This window comes from Aethina tumida, chromosome 4, assembly GCF_024364675.1.
Source record: "Aethina tumida isolate Nest 87 chromosome 4, icAetTumi1.1, whole genome shotgun sequence".
Classification (NCBI taxonomy): Eukaryota; Metazoa; Arthropoda; class Insecta; order Coleoptera; family Nitidulidae; genus Aethina; species Aethina tumida.
In genome coordinates, this window is record NC_065438.1 from 23814458 (window position 1) to 23841276 (window position 26819).

At 33.3% G+C, this 26819-nt stretch overlaps 4 protein-coding genes across 10 annotated transcripts; 1 reads left to right on the plus strand and 3 right to left on the minus strand.

Annotated features, from left to right (window-relative positions):
• Positions 1 to 1297: 1297 nt before the first annotated feature.
• On the plus strand, positions 1298 to 2185 carry LOC109602093 (protein FAM210B, mitochondrial). Its single transcript, XM_020018420.1, has 3 exons — positions 1298 to 1428; positions 1483 to 1771; positions 1825 to 2185. Exons 1-3 carry the CDS (start codon positions 1359 to 1361, stop codon positions 2033 to 2035), a joined length of 570 nt encoding a protein of 189 aa, XP_019873979.1. The 5' UTR covers positions 1298 to 1358; the 3' UTR covers positions 2036 to 2185.
• A 37-nt stretch (positions 2186 to 2222) lies between these two features.
• Positions 2223 to 10508, minus strand: LOC109602095 (choline-phosphate cytidylyltransferase A). 4 transcript variants are annotated; one of them, XM_020018423.2, is made up of 4 exons: positions 10146 to 10488; positions 9862 to 9968; positions 4001 to 4226; positions 2223 to 3947 (listed from the first exon to the last, which is right to left on the minus strand). In XM_020018423.2, the coding sequence occupies exons 1-4, from the start codon at positions 10150 to 10152 to the stop codon at positions 3205 to 3207; spliced, it is 1083 nt and encodes a 360-aa protein (XP_019873982.1). In that variant the 5' UTR covers positions 10153 to 10488; the 3' UTR covers positions 2223 to 3204. The 4 variants fall into 4 exon arrangements, with proteins under 4 accessions (XP_019873982.1, XP_019873983.1, XP_049821801.1 ...); XM_020018424.2 differs by lacking the exon at positions 10146 to 10488 and adding an exon at positions 4385 to 4590; XM_049965844.1 differs by lacking the exons at positions 2223 to 3947; positions 4001 to 4226 and adding exons at positions 6246 to 7102; positions 7577 to 7802 and having other exon boundaries at positions 10146 to 10508.
• A 669-nt stretch (positions 10509 to 11177) lies between these two features.
• LOC109602094 (serine protease inhibitor 88Ea) lies at positions 11178 to 16671 on the minus strand. Of its 2 annotated transcripts, XM_020018421.2 has the most exons (5): positions 16475 to 16671; positions 14034 to 14342; positions 13250 to 13679; positions 12965 to 13197; positions 11879 to 12508 (listed from the first exon to the last, which is right to left on the minus strand). In XM_020018421.2, exons 2-5 carry the CDS (start codon positions 14325 to 14327, stop codon positions 12224 to 12226), a joined length of 1242 nt encoding a protein of 413 aa, XP_019873980.1. In that variant the 5' UTR covers positions 14328 to 14342; positions 16475 to 16671; the 3' UTR covers positions 11879 to 12223. The 2 variants fall into 2 exon arrangements, with proteins under 2 accessions (XP_049821996.1, XP_019873980.1); XM_049966039.1 differs by lacking the exons at positions 11879 to 12508; positions 16475 to 16671 and adding an exon at positions 11178 to 11637 and having other exon boundaries at positions 14034 to 14649.
• Positions 16672 to 17460: 789 nt separating this feature from the next.
• On the minus strand, positions 17461 to 26337 carry LOC109602086 (retinal homeobox protein Rx-A). 3 transcript variants are annotated; one of them, XM_049966612.1, is made up of 3 exons: positions 26257 to 26337; positions 19387 to 19664; positions 17461 to 18663 (listed from the first exon to the last, which is right to left on the minus strand). In XM_049966612.1, exons 1-3 carry the CDS (start codon positions 26281 to 26283, stop codon positions 17922 to 17924), a joined length of 1047 nt encoding a protein of 348 aa, XP_049822569.1. In that variant the 5' UTR covers positions 26284 to 26337; the 3' UTR covers positions 17461 to 17921. The 3 variants fall into 3 exon arrangements, with proteins under 3 accessions (XP_049822569.1, XP_049822570.1, XP_019873974.2); XM_049966613.1 differs by lacking the exon at positions 26257 to 26337 and adding an exon at positions 23587 to 23728; XM_020018415.2 differs by lacking the exon at positions 26257 to 26337 and having other exon boundaries at positions 19387 to 20736.
• Between the last annotated feature and the right edge of the window lie 482 nt (positions 26338 to 26819).

Consider the following 26819-nt stretch of genomic DNA (forward strand, 5'->3'; position numbering starts at 1 on the left):
GTTTTTCTTTAATAATAATAAATAATAATAATAATTAATAATTAGTATACTTTTCTTTCAAATTGGAGATTATATGTAATGTTTAGCTTTACTTTTATGGTTCGTATAAAACTTTTGTTAATTGTTTAGACTCGCAGCTCCTAATTTTGGCTTTAAAAAATAGAAAGAAAGACATTCTTCCTATTATTTTTTTCAAAATATTGTACTCGCGCCGAAGAGTATGTTTTCAACAAGTAAAAAATTAAGATTTTCTTATAGAAAATTCAATTTTAAGTTGAAAAATATTGACTAATGAGATTTTTCATTGAAATTTTTATGAACAATTTTTTTATATTGTGTTCCTATTTTTCTCAATAAGTTCAACAAAAATAAAATATATTCAAAAAAAAAAAATAAATAAATAAAAACCTAATATAACCTAACCTGACCTATATTTTTTTCAGAAAGTTCATCAAAAAAAATTGTCAATATTAAATTTAATAAAAATTACAAAATTTTCAAAAATTCAACAGAAATTGACAAATTACATTATTGACAATTTTTTTATATTCTATTTTTAATGAACTGAAAAATAGGTCAGGTTAGGTTACATTAGGTTTCCATTTCTTTTTTTTTTTTGAAAATATCCACCAGCAAAATTTCGTTCATCTTGAAAATAATATGGTTCATACTCAAAATGTTGAGAACATGTGGATGGGATGCAAAAGGAAACTTCGTCACCAATTTGGAACTACAGAAGATTTATTTCTCTCATATATGCATGAATTTATTTGGAGAAATAAATTCCGAAACGGGGGCCATTTCAATGCCATACTTAAGTGCATTAGACAACAATATCCTCTCTTACAATAAATTTTAATTCCGTATTTATTGTTTCGTTTCATTTCTTTCGAATTATTTGCCACAACAAAGCATGATATAATGTCAAATAAAAATAAATTACAATTTCTCCAAATACGACTTATAACACAAATTGGCAACACCGCCCGCAATTTAGAAGTAAAGCGGGCAGATAGCGACGTACGTTCTGCATAGGTTCATACTTATCAACCGCAAACACAACATTACCAATACTTTTTAATAATAAAAATAAAAATGTTTAAGAGAAATACACTTTTATTGCTTCCTTTTTTGCACTTTTTTGACACGTTTGAAATCCTGCGTATATTTAGCCACAAAATAGTTGGATAACGCTCAGACTATATTCAGTATAGTAGTAGTGTAATGTGGGTTGCCTGATCATTTCGCTTATAGTTATATAATTTGAGTCATACGCACAGACTATATAGGACAAAAATCAAACCATAGAACAAAAATATAACCTAACTTTGAACGTCAATAAATTTTATGTTTCTAAAATGTTTCTAAGCAGTGTTCTAGTCAGATCAAAAAGGATTTTAAATGAGAAAACCATATCTAATATTAGAGGTAAATTCAATACAAAAAATTAAGTTTTCAATGTATGTTTACAAATAATTTCAGATCTCACCTTAATTAATTCAACAACATATCTAACAAGATCCAAACATACAACTCAAAAGAAATCCCCTTTATTATCTTCACAATTCCACAGGGTTCATTTGCCAAAACCGCATTTGTTGTATTATTCAACAGACAAACCAAGACCCAAAAAGCCCTCTGAATGTAATGGTCAAATGACAACAGCCCAAAAATTAAAAAAAGCTGTAACTGATTACGGCACAACTGTTATAGTTTTTCACATATCCATATCACTTGCTTCTTTGGGAACTTGTTACTTCTTAGTATTAAAGTGAGTAGCAACATCTAAGAGACATTTAAAATGTTCATATTATACTTTTTTAGTGGACTGGATGTCGTAGAGGTGATGAAATTTGTGGGCGTGAATGAGGAAAGCAGCACTCACGCAATGATCTGCAATGCTGGAACATTTGCTGTTGCATACGCCTTGCACAAAGTTTTTGCACCTGTGAGGCTCACAATTACTTTGACAACAGTCCCATTCCTTGTCAACTATTTAAGGCAGAAAGGCATTTTAAAGAAACCAATAAAATAATTGTTCAAACATTTTTATAGAATGTGATTAATTTTAAAATAATTTTGGATTTTTTTTATTATTTTATACATATTTTAAGACTAATAGGACACTTGTTGTATTTGATAGTTATTTTGTTTATATATTGATATTAAATATTACATATTTTGATTGTGTATTTGTTTATATTGGAATAAATAAAATATGGTTTAATTTTTGAAAATTTTATTGGGTAAAACTACAAACAAAGTGCATGTATGATGTAAACTTGCTACAAAAATAGGATTACAATCATTTTGTAGATCACTTAATAACTTGTTCAAATATAAATATCTATTGTATATTAACAATTCTCAAATTGTATTGACACTTATTCTAATAAAGCATTTTGAGTTTTACAATTTCATCATTTTTGTAAAAAGAAACTGAACACCATCACTTATGCAAAACAATTTAACATCCTAAGATCTGCTCAAGCACCACCAAATTTTTAGTATTTAACTTTTTAGTTTTTTAACTGGAAATCTACAGATAGGAAAACTGGGAAGTTTGTCCCTTTTATTTTTGTTTCAGCTATTGTGAAAACGATTATAAAAATTACAAAATTCGTAAAATGCAATGGTTTATTGTAGTTTTATTTATAAAATAATAAAAAAAGTTGTTATCAACATTTACAAACTGTTTAAATTGGTATTTTTAAAAACGCTATTATATTTAAAAAGAGAGATTGAATCTCGTAATATAAGAAAGTCTTTGATAAGTTACGCAACTTGTAAAACGTTTTCAAAAAACTTACACCTGCATTACACAAATATCAATAAATAGTCAACAATTGCTTTGGCTTGTTATACCTCTTAGTTTATAAATATCTGTTACATTCATTCAAAAAATATTACATTGAGGTTAAAAAATTATTAAACAATAAATATAAATAACAGTTTGAGACGCTGATCACATCTGTGCCATAAAACTTTATTATGCTTACATTTCGATCAGTTAATCACAGAGTAAAACATACAAACAACCTAGCTTGCCATTTTACACAACACCACTCATACTAATAAATTATAGTTTTATTTAAATAAAAAGGAATACAATATATTCGAATAAATATTAATAACACAGTATACAATAAAATACACAAATTGATTTAAAAAATGAAAAGAACGGTTTAGGTAAGAGGTACCTATTTATTGTTTTATACTGTTGGATGAGGCCGAAATATACTCATCCTCATCACTGTAATCATCATCGTATCGGGCGTTCTTCCTCGGTGGATGTTCATCAAAGTCGAAATCACCGTTGCTGGACGTCGGACTTGCCGGTGGGAAAGGAGAACTTGGGGGACTAAGCGCGTTCAGAATTTTCCCCTTGCTCTCGTTCCAAATGTTAGTTAGACGTTCCCGTCCGAATAATAATAAAAAGTTCTCAATAAACTCCCTAGATTTTTCTTCCCACTTGGCTATCATGTCGTCCTTCCTCTCCCCGATAGTATCAATCACCCTCTTACCTTTGTCCTTCAGTTCGTGCATCTTGTTCTGCAGCCTAATCTTTTTCTCGCTAAGATACGAAATATTCAAGTCCTTGGCCGAATAGCCCCTGGCCAAGTTCCTTCTGACGTAAATGTCGTAGTCCCGGACAATCCTGGCGACTATGTCCGACGTGGAGACGCCCTCGGTGCGTTCGGTCGCCACAAACATCCCCTTGGCCTTCCAGTGCGCGTAAATGTCGTTACTATCGTCGGAACCGTACGGAATGTCGTCGTGGGCAATGAAGTCGATTTTGTGCTTCGCCACATAAGCCTCGTCCACCTCCCACGGGGCGTCCCGCACTATTTCGTCCACGTAGCGGCAGTGGCGTAGCGCCTCGTAGCGCTCCGTCTCGTTCATCACCGTTCTGCCTTTCTTGCTGTGTGTCAACGCATCGTTACAAACTAAAACAACGACAATCAGGCGAGTTATGTTACTGTTACTGGGCCGACTGTACCTCCGACGATGAGGTAGACGTTGGGGAACACGTTCTTGGCCTGAAGCAGCTGTCTGGCGTGTCCCTGGTGGAACAGATCGTAGATACCATCAGCGTATACTCTGACGGGACGTTTGGTCTTGCCGCTGCACGCCATTTCGTAGGTGATCCTCGTCGAGTAGTCGCATAGTTCGCGGTTGCGGATCGCCTCCGGCTGATCGCTGAACGGGGCCTCTCTCACCAAAGCCTAAATCATAAAACCACATTGACACATGAAAATCAATCATTCAATCCCGTGACATTGTTTAATTAACCAATAAATATTAAAATTGTTAAGTCTATTAGGCAAATGAAAGGTACCAAGTAAATGGATGAAGGTAAGATAATTGAAGTATTTATACGAACCAGTTTGGGGCAAAGTAGGAACGATGGGTCGCCGGCGTTCATGTCGCACAAATCCGTCTGCTGGGGACTCGAACAGGCAATTTAAAATCTAGCTGAATTGGCCTAATTGAACATCATGCCACCGTTCGAATTCATTGCCGCAAGACGAAATTGACAGCGTGTGACAGAGCAATTTGGAGAATTGTTTAGCCGCGTCGTCAGACCGACTGCAATTATTATTATTACACTTTGTACGACTACTTTGTGATTTGAACAGGACTAAAAAAATGATGCATTGTTTTTATCGTTTTATTGCATTTATTGCATATGTTTAATGTTAGTCACATGCAGAAATAATATGCATGTGCCAAGTACACACTTTTATCTATTTATTTTCATACTTAACGAAACTTATAATTGAAATAACGATTATTCATCATTTTTTCATGACTAAAACAATAAATTCCAATAAAAACGAATCAATATGAAAGTATTTTCTGTGTGACGTAAATTTATTATTAGATTATAACAAAAAATTATATATAGGGTGATTCACCCTGCATTTTCTAGACATAAAATGAATATTAACAGATCCGACAAAATTAAACGTAAATAACGAACACCCTGTATAAAATTTGGGAGTACTAAACTGGCTCTTTAAAAAATTATCTTTGGATAGCGTGTATACCATAAATGAACTTTCCAGCATCAAAATTGATGACTTTACAGACATTTTACTTTGACCTCTCTGTTAAAATATTTAAAAAAAAAAATTAATAACTCAAAAACTATTGGGTTTAGGTATAGGTCATGGATAGCCAATTTATTAGCAATTACATATAAAATTTATAAATACAGAAATATACATGGTGTTCCGTTTATAAATACAAAAATATTGATATCTTAGGATAGACAAAATTCACTGTAAATAACGAACACCCTATATAAAATTTGGTAGTACTAATAATGGCTCTTTATAAGAATATCCATGATTAACGTGTATGCCAAAAATGAACTTTCTATCACCAAAATTGGTGACTTATGGTGACAAATATTTGAATAAAAAAACTCAAAAACTATTGGGTTTAGGTATAGGACATAGATGGCTATTTTATTTCCAATTAAACGTAGTATTTATAAATCCAGAAATATACATGGCGTTCCTTCTATAATGACAGTGTTATTGATGTTTTAGGATAGACAAAATTAAACGTAAATAACGAACACCCTATATAAAATTTGGGAGTATTAACAATGACATCTTTTAGAATGCTCCTTAATTAACGTATATACTAAAAAAGAACTGTCCAACATCAAAATTTGTGGCTTTATAGACAGTTTGATTAAATCTGTCAAACTTTAAAAAAAAAATTAATAACTTAAAGACTATTGGGTTTAAGTATAGCACATGATATAGCCATTTTATTGGCAATTATACGTAGAATTTAAAAATTGAAAAATATACAGGGTGTTCCTTTGAAAATAACAAAGTTCTAGCGAAACTGAAAACTAAATTTTGTTCAAAATAAATTAGAAAAGTAGTTCAAGTCAAAAATTTGAAATTAATAACTTTTTCCATACTAAAAATTTTATTGAATACGTTAGGTGAGCCACATTGTCTAGTGTATTAACAAAATTAATAACTTATGCAACAGTTTGATCTAAATTAATTAGTAGACTAGTATAGCATTGTAAAAGTTTGTAAACGTAACCCAGAAAAATAAATTGCGCGTTAGAAAGCACGTAAAAATGTTATTTTTATATTTTGCAACCGTGACACATGTAGAACTATTTTAACGGACAATACGAGTTGACCAAATAAATAACTGCAAAATATTAATAAATGGAGGTCAAATTATTGTGTGAGATTAAAAACACAAAATAATTAATTAAATATAGATTTATTATATTTCAATAACAATAATAATATATCTTTATAAAATGACTTACAAATATTAAAACAGGTTCGAATATTCGTCCCAAAATTACCATAGGCGCTTGTTAAAAGCTTCAATCATAAAACAACATAAAAAATATGTTTACAAAGAGTTAATGAATGAACATTACATAAATAAAATCAATTGCATAACAAAGATATTCAAGTCCTCATTCTCTTCCTTGGTGTGGCTTCATCCGAGTCGTCCTCATCACTAGAAATGCTCGGAGATCCGGGCAACACCCTCAACAGTTTTTCCTTTGAATTATTTAAGATTTTCAACGGTCTCTTAAAGAAAAACTCCAAGAAACTGTCCATCACATCCTTGGAACCGTCCCATATATCCTCAATCTTATCCATGCTGCCCAACAGATTCTTCCCCTTCTGCTTGAGCTCCCCCATTTTATTCTGGAACTTAATCTTCTTCTCTCTGAGGTAACTAACGTTCAGCTCCTTAGCCGAATAGCCCCTGGCCAAATTCCTCCTAACATAAATATCGTAATCCCTAACTATCCTAGCGACAATATCGGACGTCGAGACGCCCTCAGTCCTCTGCGTCGGCAGGAACATGCCCTTCTTCTTCAGCTCCCCGTACACGTCGTCCACATCCTCGTGCTGATACGGTATGTCGTCGTGCGCGACGAAATCGATCTTGTTCTCGCGCAAAAACTCCTCGGTGTAGACCCAGGGCGAGTCCGGCAGCACCTCGTCGACGTAACGACAGTGCTTGACCGCATCGTAGCGTTCCTTCTCGTTCAGCACCGTCCTGCCCTTGTTCTCGTATATCATTTTATCACTGCACACTGAAAAGTTGTCATGGAATCATTCTAATTGGAAATTCGGGGATGTGGGACGTGAAATTTTCGTGAAGAGTCTCGACGCATTGTTTAAAAACAAAACAATGCAAATGATTTACAATGTTTGGCAGCACAATTTAATCCTATTGTGTCGTTAATTCGTGAAAATAGACTGGAGCCAAAAAATAAAAAATAAATTTCAAGGTAACTTGATTAACGACTGCTATTTTTACACACGTCCCAATCACCTTTCTAATTATCGACTGCGTCAAAAATCATAACGATCGACAAACTGCAAATTGACCGAAGCCCATTAATATAAACTTCAATTTGTCCTAACTTAGGTCAACCAAAGGCTATCAGTTACTGTAATGGATATGTAAACTAGGTGACGCACCAGATTACATGTAAATTGGGACTTTTTGCATGTTTATCAATCTTTACAATTTTCGCTAGCACAGTCAATTTTACGGTGTGTACCTCCAGCGATGAGGTAGACGTTGGGAAACGCGTTTTTGGCCTGCATCAGCAGCCTGGCGTGGCCCTGGTGGAAGAGGTCGAAGGCGCCGTCGGCGAAGACGCGCACCGGACGTGGCGTGTCACCCCTACGTGCCATTTCTAACGTGATCTTTATACTATAGTCCGTTTCGTCGCGGATCTTTGTCGGACCCGGATCGTGGCTAAAGGGCGCTTCTGAGCAGTTAGCCTAAAATTACACCAAAATAATTTTTCTCCATCCATGCTTTTATTTACGTGTTAGTTAAAATGACGCAGCCGATTCTGAAACGTTACACAACAAATTTGATACGTATTCTTGAGTACAACATTCCCAAAAGCCTCCCTTTAAGCCACCACATATTAATGATGATGAATATTAAAGCCAACAACCTTTTCCATTAGTTCGTCACTTTTTACACTCGATCACTGAAACTATGGTGCGTTGGTTATGAATATTTTTAGATTTTCGGTGTGTTTGTTTTTCCGCGATTTTGGCTCGCCGCTTATTTCCAACGAGGAACGTTAAATCGTACGTCACTTTGAAAATCCCATCGATTAGTCCTTAATGGGACCGGTCGAATGCTCCGAAGAAAACACTTGTGTCATCAATCGATCAGGTTCAATTGCGACTAATCTTAATGGTAGTTCATTTCAATTTAATTTGTTAATTATCGAAAATCACACAGATAAGGGCAGATACCACCTAATTTATTAATTAAATTACTTACAAATAAGCCAATCGTAAACAAATCAAATCACATCTTCATTGAATGAAGTATAGAAATTAAAACATAAATACATATCATCAAAATTGGACTGTTACAATACTAAGTCTACCAATCATGAAAAATTATATATTTTTTTAATTGTGCAAACTTTGGATCAAACACGTAAGTTGACTAAACAAAATAAAGCACCCAATAATAACAATATTTATCGAATCCAATTAAATATACTAAATAATATATTTATAAATTTTAAAAAAAGGTGGTGAACTTGAATCCAAAATAGCAAATAATCACTTCTAAAATTAGCAGTAAGTCAGAAGATTAGCCCAAAGGTTACATACTCATCACCTGATTTCTAATTTAAACATAATAATAACAACTTATATCTAATCAAAAGGACAATGAGGGTAGTCGCCACTTAAATTATCTATGAATTTCAATCATAATTGCATTGATAAAATCACAGAAAATAAAAAAAAAATAAATAAAACTATTGCAAAACTGACCACAGCTAACCCAGCTGTTCAAATAATTTACAAATTATATTGTTGAGCTCTACTAAAAATAGAAATGTGTTTTATCTGGAAACGTACTAAGGAAAGTTCGAAGCAAATGTAAAAAGCAAAAGTGGAAGATTGGTTTTAATATTTAAACATCCAACCTCATAAAATATTATCGAAGGTTCTTGGTGCATTCCCACGTCGATTAATTTATTAATTCATTCCGTTACTTTTGCGTGTCGATTAAAAATTCGATTGTTCAATTTGGAATTGGCTGACCTTGTCTATAACGCGAGAGCATAGTTAAAATTAACATTTGCAAACGGAAAAAGTTATTCACAATGCATTATTTTGTAACAATAAGATTAAAAATAATATTGAGTCACTTTATTTAGCTTTCTTATCGAATTTTATGATATCGAGCGCGTTTTCTACTTTTTTTAGTTAGCAAACACCGTAAAAGTTTAAAAAGTCGTACGATAACACAATTCAAATAGTACAAAGATAATAATACACACACATACGATAACTAAGAAGTAAAATATTACATTAATGCAGCTATTTATTTGCATTTAGGTACTGTATTCAAATCAATAAGTTTTTAATACATATTAAATTAACTAAACGACTTTAGTACTATCATTGTCTAAACATTTTTAACTGGTTAATTACCCTTAATTGACGTTTTATATGAGACTACATCATAAAATGGTTTAACAAAAATGTTATTTATGCCAAACTTACCAAATGATAAACAGCAACTTGTAACAGCAGACAATTTATTTGCTTTTTATATTTAAATCATGACGGAAGCATATACAAAAACAACAATTAATACCCAATTACTTGAGTTAACTACCTGTAATAGCCTAATAGACATAACATTATTTGCATCACATGAAGAAAGTGTTCTAATGATGTAACCATATGAGTCACAAACAAACCAAACATCTCAGTCAAGCACCTCACAAACTTTTAATTATTTGTGTCTCACAAACAGATGGTGGGTTAGTACTTTCGATGCGATCAGGGTACTTACCATTTGTATCGGTTGGACGTGGGAATTTGAGGAAATGAACTCTTCGCTGCGACTTCTCGACCTTTTCCTGGACATTGTGCTAATACTATTGGTGTTCGATTGTAGATCTGCAAAAAAAGGGAAAACATAACCTCAGACTTGTCCACCACTCCAAAAGACATAATTAAACCACTCCTCAAGACCGAATTGTGACACAAATGTTGTTGTATACTTTTTATGAGGATAATTTTTAATGTTATTTTAACTATTCAACTAATTTGTTAAATAATTGTTTATTTATTTACCTAACATCGAGGTATGAAATCACGATTGAATATTTAAGAGGCGGAACTTGACACGTATGTGAGTCTCAGTAAGTTTCGGTTTGACCGATATACCGACAACTTATTGCATGGTCACACACACAGTGTTTTAGCACGTCGCATCCGCACAACCCAGTTCTACGAGTTCAACTGACTGACGTACGAGACCTTACCGACTTCTCGAGCGAGCGGTACGCAGTAGGTAAGCTCCCGTTCACGCACCCTTTTCCCGACCCGTTATCACCAATTTCCGGTGGTTCGGAAGCGACCTGCTGTGGTGATTTATTACCGATTAGCCGGATGGTTTTGCGACGGGACTAAATAAATGGAAAATGTATATTGATTTTTCAAATTCCGGGCGCCACCGATGTTACGTCATCGTCACGTGGCGGTGACGTGTATCGTATGATCGGTCTTTTGCATCGGTTGACGTAACCCCTGTTCATTCATTCCGCTCCTCTTCGGAATTGTTTCTTTGAACTTTTGGACCGTCGTCTGATATGACGGCGAAGTGCACAGCTTGCTACTTGAAATGTGAAGTGCCGGCTTCGCATTTTCACGTTTTCGATAAAATGATTCATTCAAACATTAACAGGAGATAAAAATTAAATAGAATTCAGGTTTTGGGTGATTTAGTGGTGGTCGTCCTCAAGCTACCCATCCGTTAGGCCACCCTGTGCACACAGCACATGAATAAACGGGGAATTACACACAGGACACAGTAGGCAACCCATTGTACACAGAAATTCCAAGGAATGGGAATAATACATTAGTGGTTATTTTTATAGTAACTTTAACTGTTAAATATCATGATAATAATTATTTGAACAATAAACGTTATATGGAATTCAATTCTTTCTACTTGAATTGAATTCCATATTACCTCATATTTTTTATATTTTTTAATAAATTACTATTATTATGGCCATAATAGACCAAGTTAAGAACGTCCTGGGAACATGCTAACACAGTTTAGCTAAGTTATCGTATTTCTTCACTTAAATAAACAAAACATTTGTACATAATAATATTTATTGTTAACCTGGTTACAACATAAAAAGAATACTAAACATTACAAAAGCAATAAATAAAAAATCACATAGGTACAAATTAAATAAAAAATAATAGAACAACCACTGGTTAAACTACCTACACACTATCGCATAATAAAACTCAACATCGGCCATCAGTCCTAATACGGCCTCCTGAAAACACCGGTGAACAGGATGGATTGACGATCCTTGTCGTACAATATGTAAACGAAAGGATGGTTACAGTGGAAGACCACTGGCTCCAGAGGTCTGCTGGATCGGAAACTGAACAGTACGGAAGCGGCGGCCGCCTTGGTGCCTTCCTCATTCACTTCGATTCGAGCCTTGTGTATCGCCTTTCCCAGTTCCACTTTACCCTCAGTCAGCACCGAGAAGTCGGCCGTCGGTGTGAACAAGTCACCCACTCCGATCTTTTCCAACACCTAAAATAACAAATCGATATTAGACTCACATAGAAATTTAGTTCAAGGAGATGCGTATGAGGGGAACAATCGTGTGGGAGAATAACATTGGAGTAGGTCTGATTAACATCTAAGCGCAGATTTGGGTTTAGTTCGTGTACTGATGTTATGAGTTAGTCGTAAAAATAGAGATTAGATGCGGTGCGTTTACTACATACCTCTTTGGTGCGGATCAGGTTTGTTTTCTATTGAAAACCGATGCTTAATTACATATTGTTTTTGTTTATTTCTTCCATTCAGGTTTAATGTATATAATACATTATTACGGTAAAACTTATATTATACAAGTACATTTGTAGATATAACTTAAGGGTTAAATTATTTTTTTTGTACCTACATAACTTACAGTTGGAATATACAAACATAATTATTAAAAGAGCAGTCCGCTAATCTTAATTGGTATTGTTTTTACATTTACTGCTAAAACTCTGAGGTTGACGTTAAAGGTCTTGGTTAATTTGATCGACGAGCTCCGATTTTAAGTACAGATCTGTTGAGAATTAAATTAACAAGGAACCAAAACCCTGTAAGCCACCCCGTAATTTAATTAAGCGGGAGGCTTTTTGAAGATGCCGGCAAACAGAATGGTGTGCGCCTTCTTGTTGTAGATAAAGTAGACGAACGGCCTGTTGCACTTGAACTGGAGCGTCTCCTCCTCGTCGCCCATCCTCCAGCTGAAAATGGCGGTGGCGGCGGCGGCGTGCGAACCCATCTCGTTGATGTCGATGCGCGCCTTGTGCACGCCCTCGGCCACCGTGATCTTCTTGTTAGTCAGCGACGAGAAGTCGGCGTCGTCGCGGAACAGGTTCCCAACGCCAAGGTTCTCCAGGATCTTTGCGACGGATTTTTGGGGGTGTAGCGTTAGTGGGTGTTAGGCAAGGATTTTGTGCGCTGGGAAACAAACCCTAACAGTGTGTCTCTTGTTTTAGGGCCCTCAACAATTTACAAGTTCGCGGAACAAATTGTACTGATTTGTGCACCTTTTTAAATATTTTCTTTGCTTAATACAAACCTGATCGTGACTCTTACAACACTACAAAAGCGATGACTACAGAAAATGTAATTTTTATCTAGACAATCGAAATTGTAAACTGTCTAACAAGCCCTAAAAATTCTAATATACAAACACAGCTACAAACAGCACACGAGTCTTCTACTGTATTTCTGTAAGTTAGTAAATACTGTCTAAACACCACTTAGTATGTGTTATTAACAACTATGTACAAAGTTCATTTCCCATCACACGAAAAACAATAAACAAACATTTATAGAAAACTATGAGACTTACCGGCACCAACTCCACAGTTGTTTCCAAACTGAACTTGGGGAGGGCCACTTGCACAGTCTTAGAGATGAGGGTTTCTGAGTTTATGATGCTTACGAAGTTCTCCAATGTGAGATTCTTCAATGTGGCTTCGATGTTGTTTTCTTTGGTGAAGGGTGGAAGAAGTATGTACATGCTGATCTTGTTTCCTTGATAAGGCAGTTCCAAAATGTGGGCTCCCAACTTTTCAGAAACGTCTAAAAATCGGCCAATTAGTTTTCTATTACTGCGTTCAAGATGAAAACTTACCGTGACCGAAAGATCCTTCGACGTGCATCATGTCCACCATAATCTGTTTCGTGGGACTGACATAGAAGACTTCCTTCTTGGTTAAGTCGGGATCGAATTTGTTCTCCCAAACACCCTTGAAGTAGGCTGCATTGACCAGAACTAAGCTGGTGGAAGCGTCGATGGTACCCGGTGGAATCAAGTCTTTGATCATGTTGTGGGTGGCGTTTTCGACCCAACGGTTAATGCCGGCACGGGCAGCTTCAGGATCCTTTATGAAATCGGTTTCAGCCAGTTCTTCGTGGAACAGGGGTTTGATGCAGTCCCTAATCGGGATGTTGTCAGCCACGTAAATTCTGTTGGCGTTGGTGAACTCGAATGGGGCATCGCGTGCCATCAATTGAGTTTGGAATTTGTCCACTTTGTAAGCGTTGACGATGTCGATTTTTCCCTAAAATAAAATTTGATGAATTCTGATAAACATTAATTGTATCACAAAAGTAATATTGATTTGATGGCAACTTCAAGGTAACTCAATGGAAATTGTAAAATTCTACTACTAGTAGTACTTGAAACATAATTCCTGACAGTTTACTCATGCGACAATTTCATAGAAACATTTTCTACGATAACAATGTTTAAATTTTAAAAATTCCAGTCTGTTTTACGCTATGTTTTGGGTAAATTTTGAATTGTACACCAAAGTAGTGCATCTCATGTTGTCTCTCGTTATCAAAACTGGACTTTAAATTAACACAGTTATCAGTCAATAGTTCAGGGGGTCAACAAAAGAGCAACAACTCACCTCGTCGGGCTTAAACCTCAAAACCTTCTTCAAATAACTTTCCGTTTGCTTGCCGGACATGAAGTAGGTGATCAACAGGGCATGGTACGTGGAATAGGGCGAGAAGAACAGATTTTCGTTGGGCATCAGCTTGTTGATGGCATTAAGTAGAGTCAGGGAGAACTCCTGTTGTCCACCGTAAAGTTCGGCACGGGTTCTTCGATTGGGTAGCTCGTTGTCGTTGGGTGAGAAACACTGCTGGCTGCTCAGCTTCACCGCGAAGAGCAGCAAGGCGGTCGCGATGACGGTTTTCATCTTGTCGTTCGGATGCTATAACAAAAACACTGGTTGTTGACAGTCGACTGGCGCAACAACTACTGAACCAGACGGAGAAAGTCGTGCGCCTGACCCACTGGAAACACTTTCTCAAAAGATCTCGGAACCGGTGACGTATGTTTTCTGATGTGCAGAATTTTAATTTGTCGGATTGTGAAAATTCGCTTTTTTGAACTGCAACGCCGAGATTGTTCGGTGACTCACGAGGTTTCTCTTCGTGTTCATGCACTTTTATATGCAATTAACCACAGACGTAGGTAAGTGTCATTAAGATGCTCAGACTACTTTAATCACTGGATTATCCTACCTTCTTGGAAGTTTACGAACGAATTGTTTGCTTCGTCGAATAATACTGAATTATCAATGGGTCGTGCTGGCGAATATATAGATACAAATTTTATTGATACCCACGTGGGAGTTTTTAATCAACAGTATTCGCCTGTTGCAGTTTTTATGGCACAACCTTTTTTGCGCTGTAACTTTCGTGAAACCTCATTTAAGGACCGGCTGATGATTAAACAGAAAGTAAAACATCTCTCTTACCATTTCAATAAGTGAAACCGCCGAGAAAAAATACAACCTTGTACTAAACAAGAATTAAATAATTAATAATTTTAAATAACTCAAAAAACGTGATGCTAAAATCATTAATAATTAATATGTTTTAAATTATTTAGCCCATTAACATAATCCTAGACACTAAATAATTATATTGAATTGGTTTTTCCCGAGTGTGATCATACGAAACCTTGACTGAAATGCATCATGGAAATCAATTAGCTCTTTTATTTAAATAAAAAATCACATAAGCTCCATTGTTGTTTTACAATAGACTATTTCTCATACCCAAATTGCAACGGTGGATGAATTTATGCAGGTCATTAGCCACGACGTAATGTATTGCTTTACCCATGCCAAGAATATCAATTAGTGTTGCAGAAATGTCCCAACGTAATTTTTCCAATAAAAATTAATTATTATGAAACCTATATTGTTAATAAATTTTTGTGTCACATCCAGATTAACCTTTTTAGTAAACCTAAACGACAATGAACAATTGAATCAAGGTTTTCAAGAACTTGACCTAAGATAATCGTTTATGTAAATGGGGCAGTGTTTTTAAAAATATTTTAACATTGAAAAATCGTCTAAGTACATGTGTAAACAACAATGCATTTAACCTTAGTGAGTAAGTTTTTATTTAGTGGAAAGTCCACGCAAGAAAGTTTGTTGCTAATTGTTTTAAACAATGACACAACGTTCGATTGATGCAACTGGTTTTGTTGTAAAAGTTTCGAAAAATTAAAAGGAAGTATTTTTAACTCGTTAGTCATTAGTTAGGAATAAATTAGGATATTTAGTGCGGCACCAGATAAATGAAACTGTAATAAAATGATGATAATGCCACTGTTAAAATCTGTAGGTATTGTTAATAAATAAACGGATGTTGAACCGGATATTATTGCATAACTGTGATTAACAATTTTGTTAGGATGTTGAAACTTTTGTATAAAATAATTTGCATAAACATTTTTTAACAGGACTAAAATTAAATTTAAAATTAATATCTATATTAATATAACAATAATTCATATATTTTAAATACATGATTGTTTTTTATCATTGGGAAGACTATTTTTACATATTTTTAACCTAATTACGAAATCATAATTGTAAATTATGAATGCTGATTTCATTTATTCTGATTCAACTACAACGAGATAAATAATAATATAAATACATTAATCATTCAAACATTAAAATTTCTTTAAATAGAAACCCATAATGTGATAATAAACCATAAAAACATTGCATGAAATGCCCAAAAATAATTTTCTGCCCAATGATCATAAATTATGTTTTACTGATATTTTTATAGCTTTCAATCAATTTTAAAAATTGCACAAACTTACTAGGAATCGATAAATTTGTTTGGAAAGCACAGCACAAATAGTTTTTTTACTAATACAATTAGTTTATCAGTTCAGTGATATCGCCCATTTCCTCAATCACGAAAACAGCGTAAATTTAATTCCATATCTACCAACAACATTGAAACCAGCACTCTCGCCTATGATTTACCTATTGTCCCTGCACAAAGACACACGTCGATCCCAAAAACTAACCTGTCTCTTCAACCCTACGTCTTCACTTCCTCCTCAACTTCCCCCTACAATGGTGTACACCACGAAACGCACAACTAATATGTAAATAGTTTTTTTGTCCTCTTGTTGTTATCATACACCGACAACGCACTGACGATCGAAGCGGAAATTGAACATTCGGTCACCAAAACCAGTGGATGAGCGGCACACGCAGACTGACGGAATACCGCGGTACCCAAACTGGTTTATATCAATTTCATGACGGTATACAACTGGCACACCATAGACAAAACATCGTTTAGATCGAGCTTACCCATCTTCTTCGACAATCTGGTTCGATTAGTTTGATGGTGATGGTAATTTTGGCGAAATTGGGACGGATAAAATAACTACTTGTTTACTGGGTATTCCAATAATTATAGTCACAAAGGATTAAGGTCAACTGATCTCTCACTATTGTTAATGATTGTTGCTAATTAACGTGCAGGGAAGCGGAACTGAAAGGATGATGACTTGAGGGGGGCAAAACAAACTGGATGAATACTGTGCCAAATTTTGGACCAAAAGATCAATGGTAAAATCTCGTTCACGTTGAATCTATAGACAACAAATTGTACAACTCGGATTTCCCATGGAGAATCCCTGTACTGCGAATCAGTCTTAAAACTGTGAGATTTATGCGGATGTGATCACGTAAACGGCTAATCCATTTTCGATGCGTCGAAGAAAAACAATAGATCCACTAATCGGTAATTAGAAAAAAAGTACAAAGACATTAAAATCATCGTTTTTGCATTTGATGTAATACTTCCTTTTGTTTCGTAACTGTGGTTCCCATAATAACCTGAATGAATCTTGACATTAATCGATGTTATTTTTAGAACGCAGATTGTAATCTTCCTGGAATATTACCTGTGTAAATTATTTTAAAAAACTGTTGTTAATGGTAATTTTGAGTTCAATGTTACAAGGATTTGTGAGTGTGTATAGTAAACAAAGAGTTTTAATTATTTATAAATATATTTGTATATCATAATTAGAAAAATATGGCACGTTTTTAATCTTCGTTGTTTTCCATACTACTATCTAGTTTACAACTACAAATTACACTTAATACTATATGGCACAATAATTCACATCTTTAATGTTTATACAGGTAACCTAGGATTGTACTGGAACAATCTTGTACATGGTTTACAACTATTTCAAGGTAATAAAATTTACCAAACACTAGGCAAGTACTGGCAAAAGCAATAACATGAATTTCCTATCAGACTAGTACTGCACCTTTGGTCCCAAACTAATGTTAGTACCCTAATATCAATCCTGGCACATCTGGTCCAAACCTTGTCTTAAACAAACTAATAAATATGTACACTTTTGACTATATTGCTCAAACTAATTTCTTGTATGTACAAATCCCGAAATCAAATAAAACCTTAATAGTAATGCCTATGTACAAGTTTGGCTAATTCAGAAAAGGGGGCAACGTCACGTAAGTCTGGTTGTTCCCGTTCTCCGTCTTGATCTCCTTTTGCAGGCCCTCCTCGTGGAACCTGTGGTCGTAGCCGGGCGAACCGGTGGCGTACCTTTCCGGGGAACCGTTCAAGTTGTGCTCCACGTACTCGATCTTAACACCTATCGAGTTGTCCTCGGCGGTGGGCGAGTGGGTCTGGAGCATCGAGTACTCCCTGCCCAACGGCGGGCTCTGGGTGGCGGGCGGCGTGCCGTAGTCGTGGCTCCTGATCGGCGCACTGAACAACTGGGAGTCGTGCGAGTTGAGCATGTACGAGTAGCTGTTCTGCGTCGAACCGAAGCTGGAGTACGAAGCGGGCGAGCCGAAGCTGGAGTAGGAGCCGGACGTGGTGTTCAGCAGGTTGAGGTGCGGGCCCAGGTCGTAAGTGGACTGGTAGCTCCACGTGTCGACGGGCGCGGATGTGGAGTTCAGCGTGTTCGCCTGTGTGAACGGAAGGGTCTGGTTGAAGTTGGTGGTGATGCTGGAGCTGGGCGAGTTCGAGCTGATGTATCCGCTCTTGCGAGGCGGCTCGCGCTTCCTCCACTTGGCGCGGCGGTTTTGGAACCACACCTGGACTCGGGACTCGCTCAGGTTGAGCTTGAGCGCCAGCTCTTCGCGGGCGAACACGTCGGGGTAGGGGGCACGTTCGAAAGCCCGTTCCAGTTCCTCCAATTGGAAGGCGGTGAAGGTTGTTCTGAAACAAAACGGGGCAATTGAATTTAAACTGTTTCGAATTAAATTACGATTAATTCCCCTTTTTTGGGGAATAAATTTCACGGTGTTAAGTTGTTCGCGTGCCATTTGGACACGTGCGGGTGTCAGATGGGTTTTTCCGGATGTTGCACCCCGATTAAAAGAGTGCCATATGGAGGAATGTCGGTCAATTTGCATTATCTAAAGCGCATCACATCAAACTGCCCAATTAGTAAGGGTGTAAACAAAATTACCCTTGTTAAACGTCCATGTGGTCGATTCAAAACAATGAATATTAAATTTTAAAGCATCATATTATAAAATACTTGAAAAAGGAATGGTAACTTTTACTTCTTATTAGTCCTAATTGTTGAAGTTTAATTTGGATGTGATGAAGTAGTATTTGTTGTTTATGATATGTATCTAACTTGAAAGTCCAATTAACATTAAATGTCTTTTTTGAAATTGTTTTAAAACATTCCATTAAAGATTACAAAGTTTTTGAAGTTTAATTTGGAGGTGATGAAGTAGTATTTGTTGTTTATAATATTTAACTAACTTTGAAGTAACATTAAATTTGTCTTTAGAAATTGTTTTAAAACATTCCAATAAAAATTAGAATCTTTTAAAATTACTTTTTAACATATACATCCGTCAAAATTTAACACAAAACTTCAAATATGATAAACAAAGTCTCGAAAGTTATCAACAAAAATAGACCTACCTAGTTTTCTTCTTCTTAACTCCGTTATTGTCCGTTTTCTTCTTCTCGCTCTTCTTGGTGGCGGGCGGAGGATTGCCGATCTCCGTTGAGCTCAGATTCTGGCTCTGGATCATGACCACGTCCTCCGTCTTCCTCTTGGTGCCGCCGTTGTTGTTCACGTTGTCCATGCCCTGCTGGAAGAGGCCCAGATCCTGATGCATGGGCGAGTTGTCCAACTTTTGAGGCGATCCTTTGTACTCTAGCGGCGATCCCATGTTCCCGAACATGTCGTGCTGCTGCTGCAAACCCATCAACACTTGTATCGAATGCACGTTGATGTTGTCTTGGTTTTTGTTCAAGAGTGTCGAACTCAAAGACGGCAAAGGCTGATTGTTGTAATCCACGAACGACTGGTCGTCGAACGGAGCACCCTCCATGTTAATTCGATTATTTTTTTTATAGTTATAATAAAAAATAGTGATAGAGCGATAGAGGTATTAGGAATTGGAGCACAGTCACGGATAAACTGACCGATGACATTATTATTTTAACCAATTTATATTTAACGAGCTGAATTGGAAGCGACGCCATGGACCAATGACGTTTGGGCATCCAGCGGTTGTTCCAGCTCTGGTTGGCTGGAAGCTCCACGCCCGTCCAATCGGAGCGAGGGTAACGTGCGAGATAGAGCGGAGGAGCGACAGGTTGCTCTCTGGTGCGAGCTCTTTGTGTCGTACCCCAAATACAATGATCGATACGGAGATGGTGGTCACGTGGATTGATATGTGGGCTTGTGGCGGTAATTGCTTTTTTTCTTGTGGGAAAATTACTAGTCGATTGGATACCGATAGGCCATCGAATGGGGTGTTTGATAACGGTAGTTTGGGTGCTTGAGACTTTACACTCGATTTGAGAATTGCAATTGTAATAAAATATGTTGAGTTGAATGTCTATTAAATTGTAATTGGTGACCTTTTTGTAAATCAATCTTGGAAATTCTCTAAAAGATGTTACAGATAAAAAAACTGGGGCAATTTAGATGCTCCTTTTTAAAAACAGAATAAATTAAGAGTCAAACTAATTTTCTTAAGAAATAATGCTATAGCACTAAAATGAAATTGATTTAAGTAACAAAATCAAGGAGATAAAAAATGATTTAAGTTAATTTTGATCAATTTTCCTAATAATATTTTAGCTGGGGTATAAGTTAGTTTGTCTAATTTATCAGAGTTAGTTCTATTAACACCATTCAATGTTACGAATTAAATGTTGTGGTAGGTCATTTATTGAGTTAAATTAACCCGCCAAAACAAATTAATGTAAACTAATTTAATGTACTGAACTGATAATTAATAGATAATTTTGTGTAGTGTTAACAATTGTTCAAAGAGGGGGCAAAATCAAAGATTGATACATACTAATTAAACATTTCATTTAACCCCACCATTTTTAATATATTTTTCATAAATTTCCACTCAATTAAATATTATTTTTGTAAAAACGAAGTTATTTATAAATAATTTGTACACAGTAAATAATATAATGTATATTAATATGAAAACTGAATGGAATATTTATTTATTCCCTTATCTTTTTACTCAAAATTTATATATTTATATATATTTTATTTTATAATTAAATTATATTATAAGATATTGTAAGATATTTTCGTTAAATTATTTAAAATATGATTATTTAAAAGTCTTAAATATTTTTTTTTGAATATTATTTTCAAAAATTTATCTATAACGCTTTATAATTTATTTTTATAAAATAGAAAATTACAAATTAAATACTCTAAATTCTAATTCTAAAGTTATTTATAAATAATACGTATAAAGTAAATAAAATAATGTATATTAATATGAAAACTGAATGGAATATTTATTTATTCCCATATCTTTTTACTCAAAATTCTATATATTCTATAATTAAATTATATTATAAATAAATTGTAAAATATATTCGTTAAAATATTTAAATTATGATTAATTAAAAATCTTAAATATATTATTTTCAAAAATTAATTAAATTAAAATTTTATATTTTATTTTTATAAAGTAGAAAATTATGATTTAAATTCTTAAATCATTTGTTACTACATTTTGGAGTAGAAACATTATGAGTCTTTAAAACTGTTGTAGTCTGTAAAATAAACAACTAAACTGAATATTTATTTATTTTTTTGTTAATATTCTATTCTTAAATTGATATATTTTTAAAATAATATTAAAATATGAATAACTTGTAAAATATAATTGATTCTTTTAAAATCTGAAATATTTTGAATATTATTTATTAAACTTTACATTTAATTTAAAAAAAAATAGAAAATTATTAATTAAAATCTCAAATTATTTTGTTATAAGAATATTAAAATATAAATAACTTGTAAAATATAATAATGAAATTAATTAGATTATAACTCTTAAAAATCTGAAATAATTTTGGAATTTTATTTTAACAAATTAATCTATTAAACTTTACATTTTATTTTAAATGAATAAAAAATTATGAATTAAATTTTAAAATTATATATTAGTACATTTTGAAGTATAAACATTGTGAGTCTTCTAAACTGTTGTAGTTTGTAAAAGAAACAACTGAACGGAATATTTATTTATTTCCTTATTTTTCTGTCAAAATTATTAATCTTCTTTTATTAAATTAATATATTTTTTATAATAATATTAAAATATAAATAACTTGTAAAATATCATAGTGAAATTTATTCGCTTATGTTTCTTTAAAAATAATTTTTGAATATTATTTTTAAAAAAATATCTATCTATTATACTTCATATTTTATTTTTAAAAAACAAAAAAATTATGAATTCATGTATCAAATTATTTATTAGTACATTGGAGTAGAGTCTTCCAAACTGTTGTAGTTTGTAAAATACACAATTGAATGGAATATTTATTTATTTTCTTATCTTTCTGTCAAAATTATTGATGTTGTATACTTAAATTAATATATTTTTATAATAATATTAAAATATAAATACCTTGTAAAATATAAAAGTGAAATTAATTTACTTGTGATTCTTTAAAAATCTTAAATAATTTATAAATTTTATTTTCAAATATTAATCTGTTAAACTTTATATGTTATTAAAAAAAATTGAAAATTATAAATTAAATTCTCAAATTATTTATTTGAAGTAGAAACATTGTGAGTCTTTCAAACTGTTGTAGTCTGTAAAATAAACAACTGAACTGAATATTTACTGAATATTATTTAAAAAAAAAATACATTTTATTTTTAAAAAATAAAAAATTATGAATTCACTTATCAAATTATTTATTAGTATATTGGAGTAGAAACATTATGAGTCTTTCAAACTGTTGTAGTTTGTAAAATACACAACTGAACGGAATATTTATTTATTTCCTTATCCTTCTCACAAAAATTATTAATGTGCTATATTTAAATTAATATATTTTATTATAAGAATATTAAAATATAAATAACTTGTAAAATATAATAATGAAACTAATTCACTGATTCTTTAAAAGTCTTAAATAATTTTTGAATATTATTCTAATAAATTAATCTACATTACACTACTTTACATTTTATTTTTAAAAAATAGAAAATTATAAAATTAAATTTCAAATTATTTATTAGTACATTTTGAAGTTGAAATGTTATGACTCTTCCAAATTGTTGTAGTCAGTAAAATAAACAAATAAATGGAATATTTATTTATTCTTTTATCTTTTCTTCAAAGTTATTCATAATCTATACTTAAATTAATATATTTTTTATAATAATATAAATAATTTGTAAATTATAATAATGAGATTAATTAAAAGAAGATTTTTATAAACTTTAAATATTTGTCGAATATTATTTTCATAAATTAATATATTATAATATTTAACAATTTATTTTTTAAAAATAGAAAATTATGAAATTAAATTTTCCAATTATTTACTAGCACATTTTAGAGTTGGAACGTTGTGGCTCTGCCAAACTGTTAAACAAATATAAACACGTCTTCCAACACTTGTCTTGAAATTAATGACATTTGCAAATATGCATTTTGACTTTTAACATTGTAATGAATATGTTTACTTTGTCGTGTTGTTCAAAAAATCCCAATATTAGACAGATCTTTCTCAATTGAACCAAAAAAATCCTTGACCATTATTTAACCCATGTAAATAATTTGTCGATGATTTAATATTTAAAAATAAGTAAAAACAGTTACATACTTAAGTGTAAACAATCCTTAGGAAATAATCCAATTTTGGACACTCATTGGAGGGTTAAATCACCCCAAAAAACGCATCGTCACCCACAAAAAAGAACATCACCCCCGCGACCGCATAAAACACTGACTGAAAACGAATTGGGACTTATAATATGTTGTCAATTAGACCATTCATAAACAATAAGTAAAGTAAAGTTGATTAACTTAAACGAACACAAACCGTTTGAGCGCACGCATTTGCCTCAATAACTCATAAATGAATTTATCAATTTACCCAATTTTTCCCTATTAGCGACAATGGCTATTAGTGCAGCTATTAGTATATTAGTTTAACAGCCCAGATTCTTTAATGCAATTCAGCTCAATATTGTCCAATTGTTGCTATTAAAACATTTTACACAGCAAATGGACTCCAGTCAAATATTGTCCTTTATTGGGGGAGGGTTGCTCGCAGCAGCACGGGGTGAAAACAACAGTTTTTTGGTGATTTGCATCTTTAATGATGGTGACGTGGTTTTCTGTGTATGTTTGTGTGTAAGTGACAGTGTGAGTGAGCCCAAAACCATGTTAATAGAATGGTGAATAATAAAGAATAATTCCTCGAAGAGTTTTGAATTGAAATAACCTTGACACGTACCGACACCAACAATTTGATTGTTGCATAATAAAATTCCAAATAGAGCAAATATGGTAGCGTATTAGCTGTTACTCATTCGACTAGCCTCAGGAACAGGAGGCTTAAAGGTTGTTAGCTGTTTTGAGGGGGGAGAAGAAACTATGCTAGCCAAAAGCTCATAAGGAGGAAGATAAGTATTGATTCTTGAGAGGGAGGAACATTTCTGGGTCCAATAGTTAAAAAGCTAAGTAGAAAAACAATACTATTCTTGACGCAGCCTTTAAATTTTGAACTAACTTAAGTAGTTATCTAAGAAACTCATTAAAAGTGAAAGTTCTAAAACAACAAATACAATTTAATGAATGAATAAATGAATTAAATAAATGTAAGAACATTTAAGACCATCGTTCATTATCATTGAGGTGGCTTTGAAGTACGAAAGTTCCGTTTTGTTATTCACGAATGTTTTTCGTTCCCAGTTGGGTTTTTCGGTTGCAGACACTTGTTGCGGGACTGTATCTCCTTCAATTGGGTCCAATTAAGCACCCATTAGATTTAATTTACGTTAACTCGCTCAATTGACGATGGCGTAGGGGTCACATGGACCGGCAGTGTCATCTCATGCGGGACACGCCATACCGTCACGCGGAGAGGCGGCTTTTTTTTCCATACAACGACACGCCGAACCGGCAAAAGTCCAATTTGTGACGCATCGTTTTATAAGGAGCATCGTATTTTTTTATGGAGGAACCAACCGGGAGCGTTAATTGATTTATACGTTAGATAACACGCTTGGAAACCGTATCAAACTTTGGAGACGTTTTTGCCATTATTATTTACTTTTATATTTTGTTTTAATCGGCGCGGAAAGTTATCTACTTTATCTACTTAAATGTCAAACTTCATGATTTAAAACCAGTTTTATTTGGAGCAGTCCAATTAATACAACAAATATCTATATTTAAAACAAGAGTCGTACGTACACGTGGGAGTAGACGCATACAAAAATGCTTTTTTACCGTCGCCTATTTTAAAGCCAATTAAATTATAATATCCCGTTTCCTTATTAACTGTTGTCAGTGCGAATTCACGATGTTTGTATAATAATAGACCAATTGTGTGCTACCAAAAATAAAACGTGAATCGAAACTTAGAGTTTTCCAACCCAAATTATTATATCCTCTACAGAATTACAATACAATGTACGTAGTTATCAATAACCGGTATTATTTGGTCTGATTCTATTTTAATTTTTCAAGTGCAGATCGATTTATCTAAACATGCCATTGTTAAGTAAAATAAATAAACAAAAATTCGCACGCAGTTGCCGTCGCGCCTGATAACAACAATATCAGTCTTTTCTCTTATATAACAATTACAGAAAAAAGTAATAAATTTAAGATACAACAACAAGGTTCAGTTTAATCGCCGCCAATAACCTTAGGCCGATGTAACATTAATCTTGATTTTCGTTAACTAGTTTGACGCAAACGAAATTTGCATGTGACCAATTGAAGATTACAACGTGGTTTGTGTTCTAATGCCGATTCTAATTTGTTCTCATTAAATGCAGTTTTAATAACGGTTTTAAATTAGTAAATGTTACAATTTCTTTGATAAAGCTGACACAAAAACAAAGTTTAAATAATTTTTTAAATAATCACCGTGGTCTACTTTCTGTTAACAATTTATTTTCGTTATGTGTTAGTGTCCAAATAAATTGTACCCATGAATATTCTGTACGCAATAAACCGTAATTTATTTCACTTATTTTATATATTTTACTAATTTGGACGTATCTAATCATTGATTTATTGTGGATAAACAATGCCAATTCTTTTATGAGACACCTGGTCTTCTAATTAGTTTACAATACAATCGCAAATTTAAATTTTTAATTGAAGAAGTTCCGACTTCCATTGTCTTATGAGTTTTAGTTTGTGGATCTCTTAAGACGTTGAAGTCCTAAACAAAGACACTTCTAAAACAAGTTATTCTTTATTAACCATAACACAAATGAATAATTTAAGTAAAATATTTTAAAATAGTACTTACCAATGCGTTTTCTAATAGAATACACATTCTTACGTTTAAAATAGTTCAACAAAATAAATTTCGAGATGTGGAACGTTTTTGACTCGAAAGTTTTATCGCGAGTGAGTTTCGTGATTCCAATCCAATCACCATGTACTCGAAAATGATAAGAGATTATTAGAAAACATTGTCTTCAACATCGACTAAAAGTAAATTACTTAGTTGCGGAATTGCTACAATAAACAATTTTTTTAAACCACTCGTTGTCTAGTTTACTTTAGATAATATATGGTACTTCTTGTTTAAAGGAAACGTACCCTTAATATATTTAAAATTGTTACAATTTTTCAAATTTTTTAATAAATGGGCACCAGTTTTTACTTAAAATTAATAAACTTAAATTAATATTTAGTAAAATCACTGAGTAATGTGAGACACCTTTTATCTTTCATCACAATATTGTTTTAAAGGTGTAAAGGGAAAACGTACTTAAGTACTCACAATGACTTTCAAAATTTTGTGATGTGTATTTATTCTTACCATTCTTAGAGACAAACTTTTTTTATAACATACATATGATGATG

Bases quoted from the DNA above. Each gene is read 5' to 3' on its own strand.
- LOC109602086 (XM_020018415.2), bottom strand. From the start codon at position 19,802: ATGGAGGGTGCTCCGTTCGACGACCAGTCGTTCGTGGATTACAACAAT. The intron at 18,664-19,386 runs GTAGGTCTATTT...GTTTTGTTTCAG, and splicing joins GTTAAGAAGAAGAAAACTAG to AACAACCTTCACCGCCTTCC.
- LOC109602094 (XM_020018421.2), bottom strand. From the start codon at position 14,327: ATGAAAACCGTCATCGCGACCGCCTTGCTGCTCTTCGCGGTGAAGCTG. The intron at 13,680-14,033 runs GTGAGTTGTTGC...ATTTTATTTTAG, and splicing joins TGAGGTTTAAGCCCGACGAG to GGAAAAATCGACATCGTCAA. The intron at 13,198-13,249 runs GTAAGTTTTCAT...GCCGATTTTTAG, and splicing joins CGAAGGATCTTTCGGTCACG to ACGTTTCTGAAAAGTTGGGA.
- LOC109602095 (XM_020018423.2), bottom strand. The intron at 4,227-9,861 runs GTAAGTACCCTG...TTTATGATTTAG, and splicing joins ACGTCCAACCGATACAAATG to GCTTTGGTGAGAGAGGCCCC. The intron at 3,948-4,000 runs GTACAGTCGGCC...TCGTTGTTTTAG, and splicing joins CGTCTACCTCATCGTCGGAG to TTTGTAACGATGCGTTGACA.
- LOC109602093 (XM_020018420.1), top strand. From the start codon at position 1,359: ATGTTTCTAAGCAGTGTTCTAGTCAGATCAAAAAGGATTTTAAATGAG. The intron at 1,429-1,482 runs GTAAATTCAATA...AAATAATTTCAG, and splicing joins AACCATATCTAATATTAGAG to ATCTCACCTTAATTAATTCA. The intron at 1,772-1,824 runs GTGAGTAGCAAC...ATACTTTTTTAG, and splicing joins TGTTACTTCTTAGTATTAAA to TGGACTGGATGTCGTAGAGG.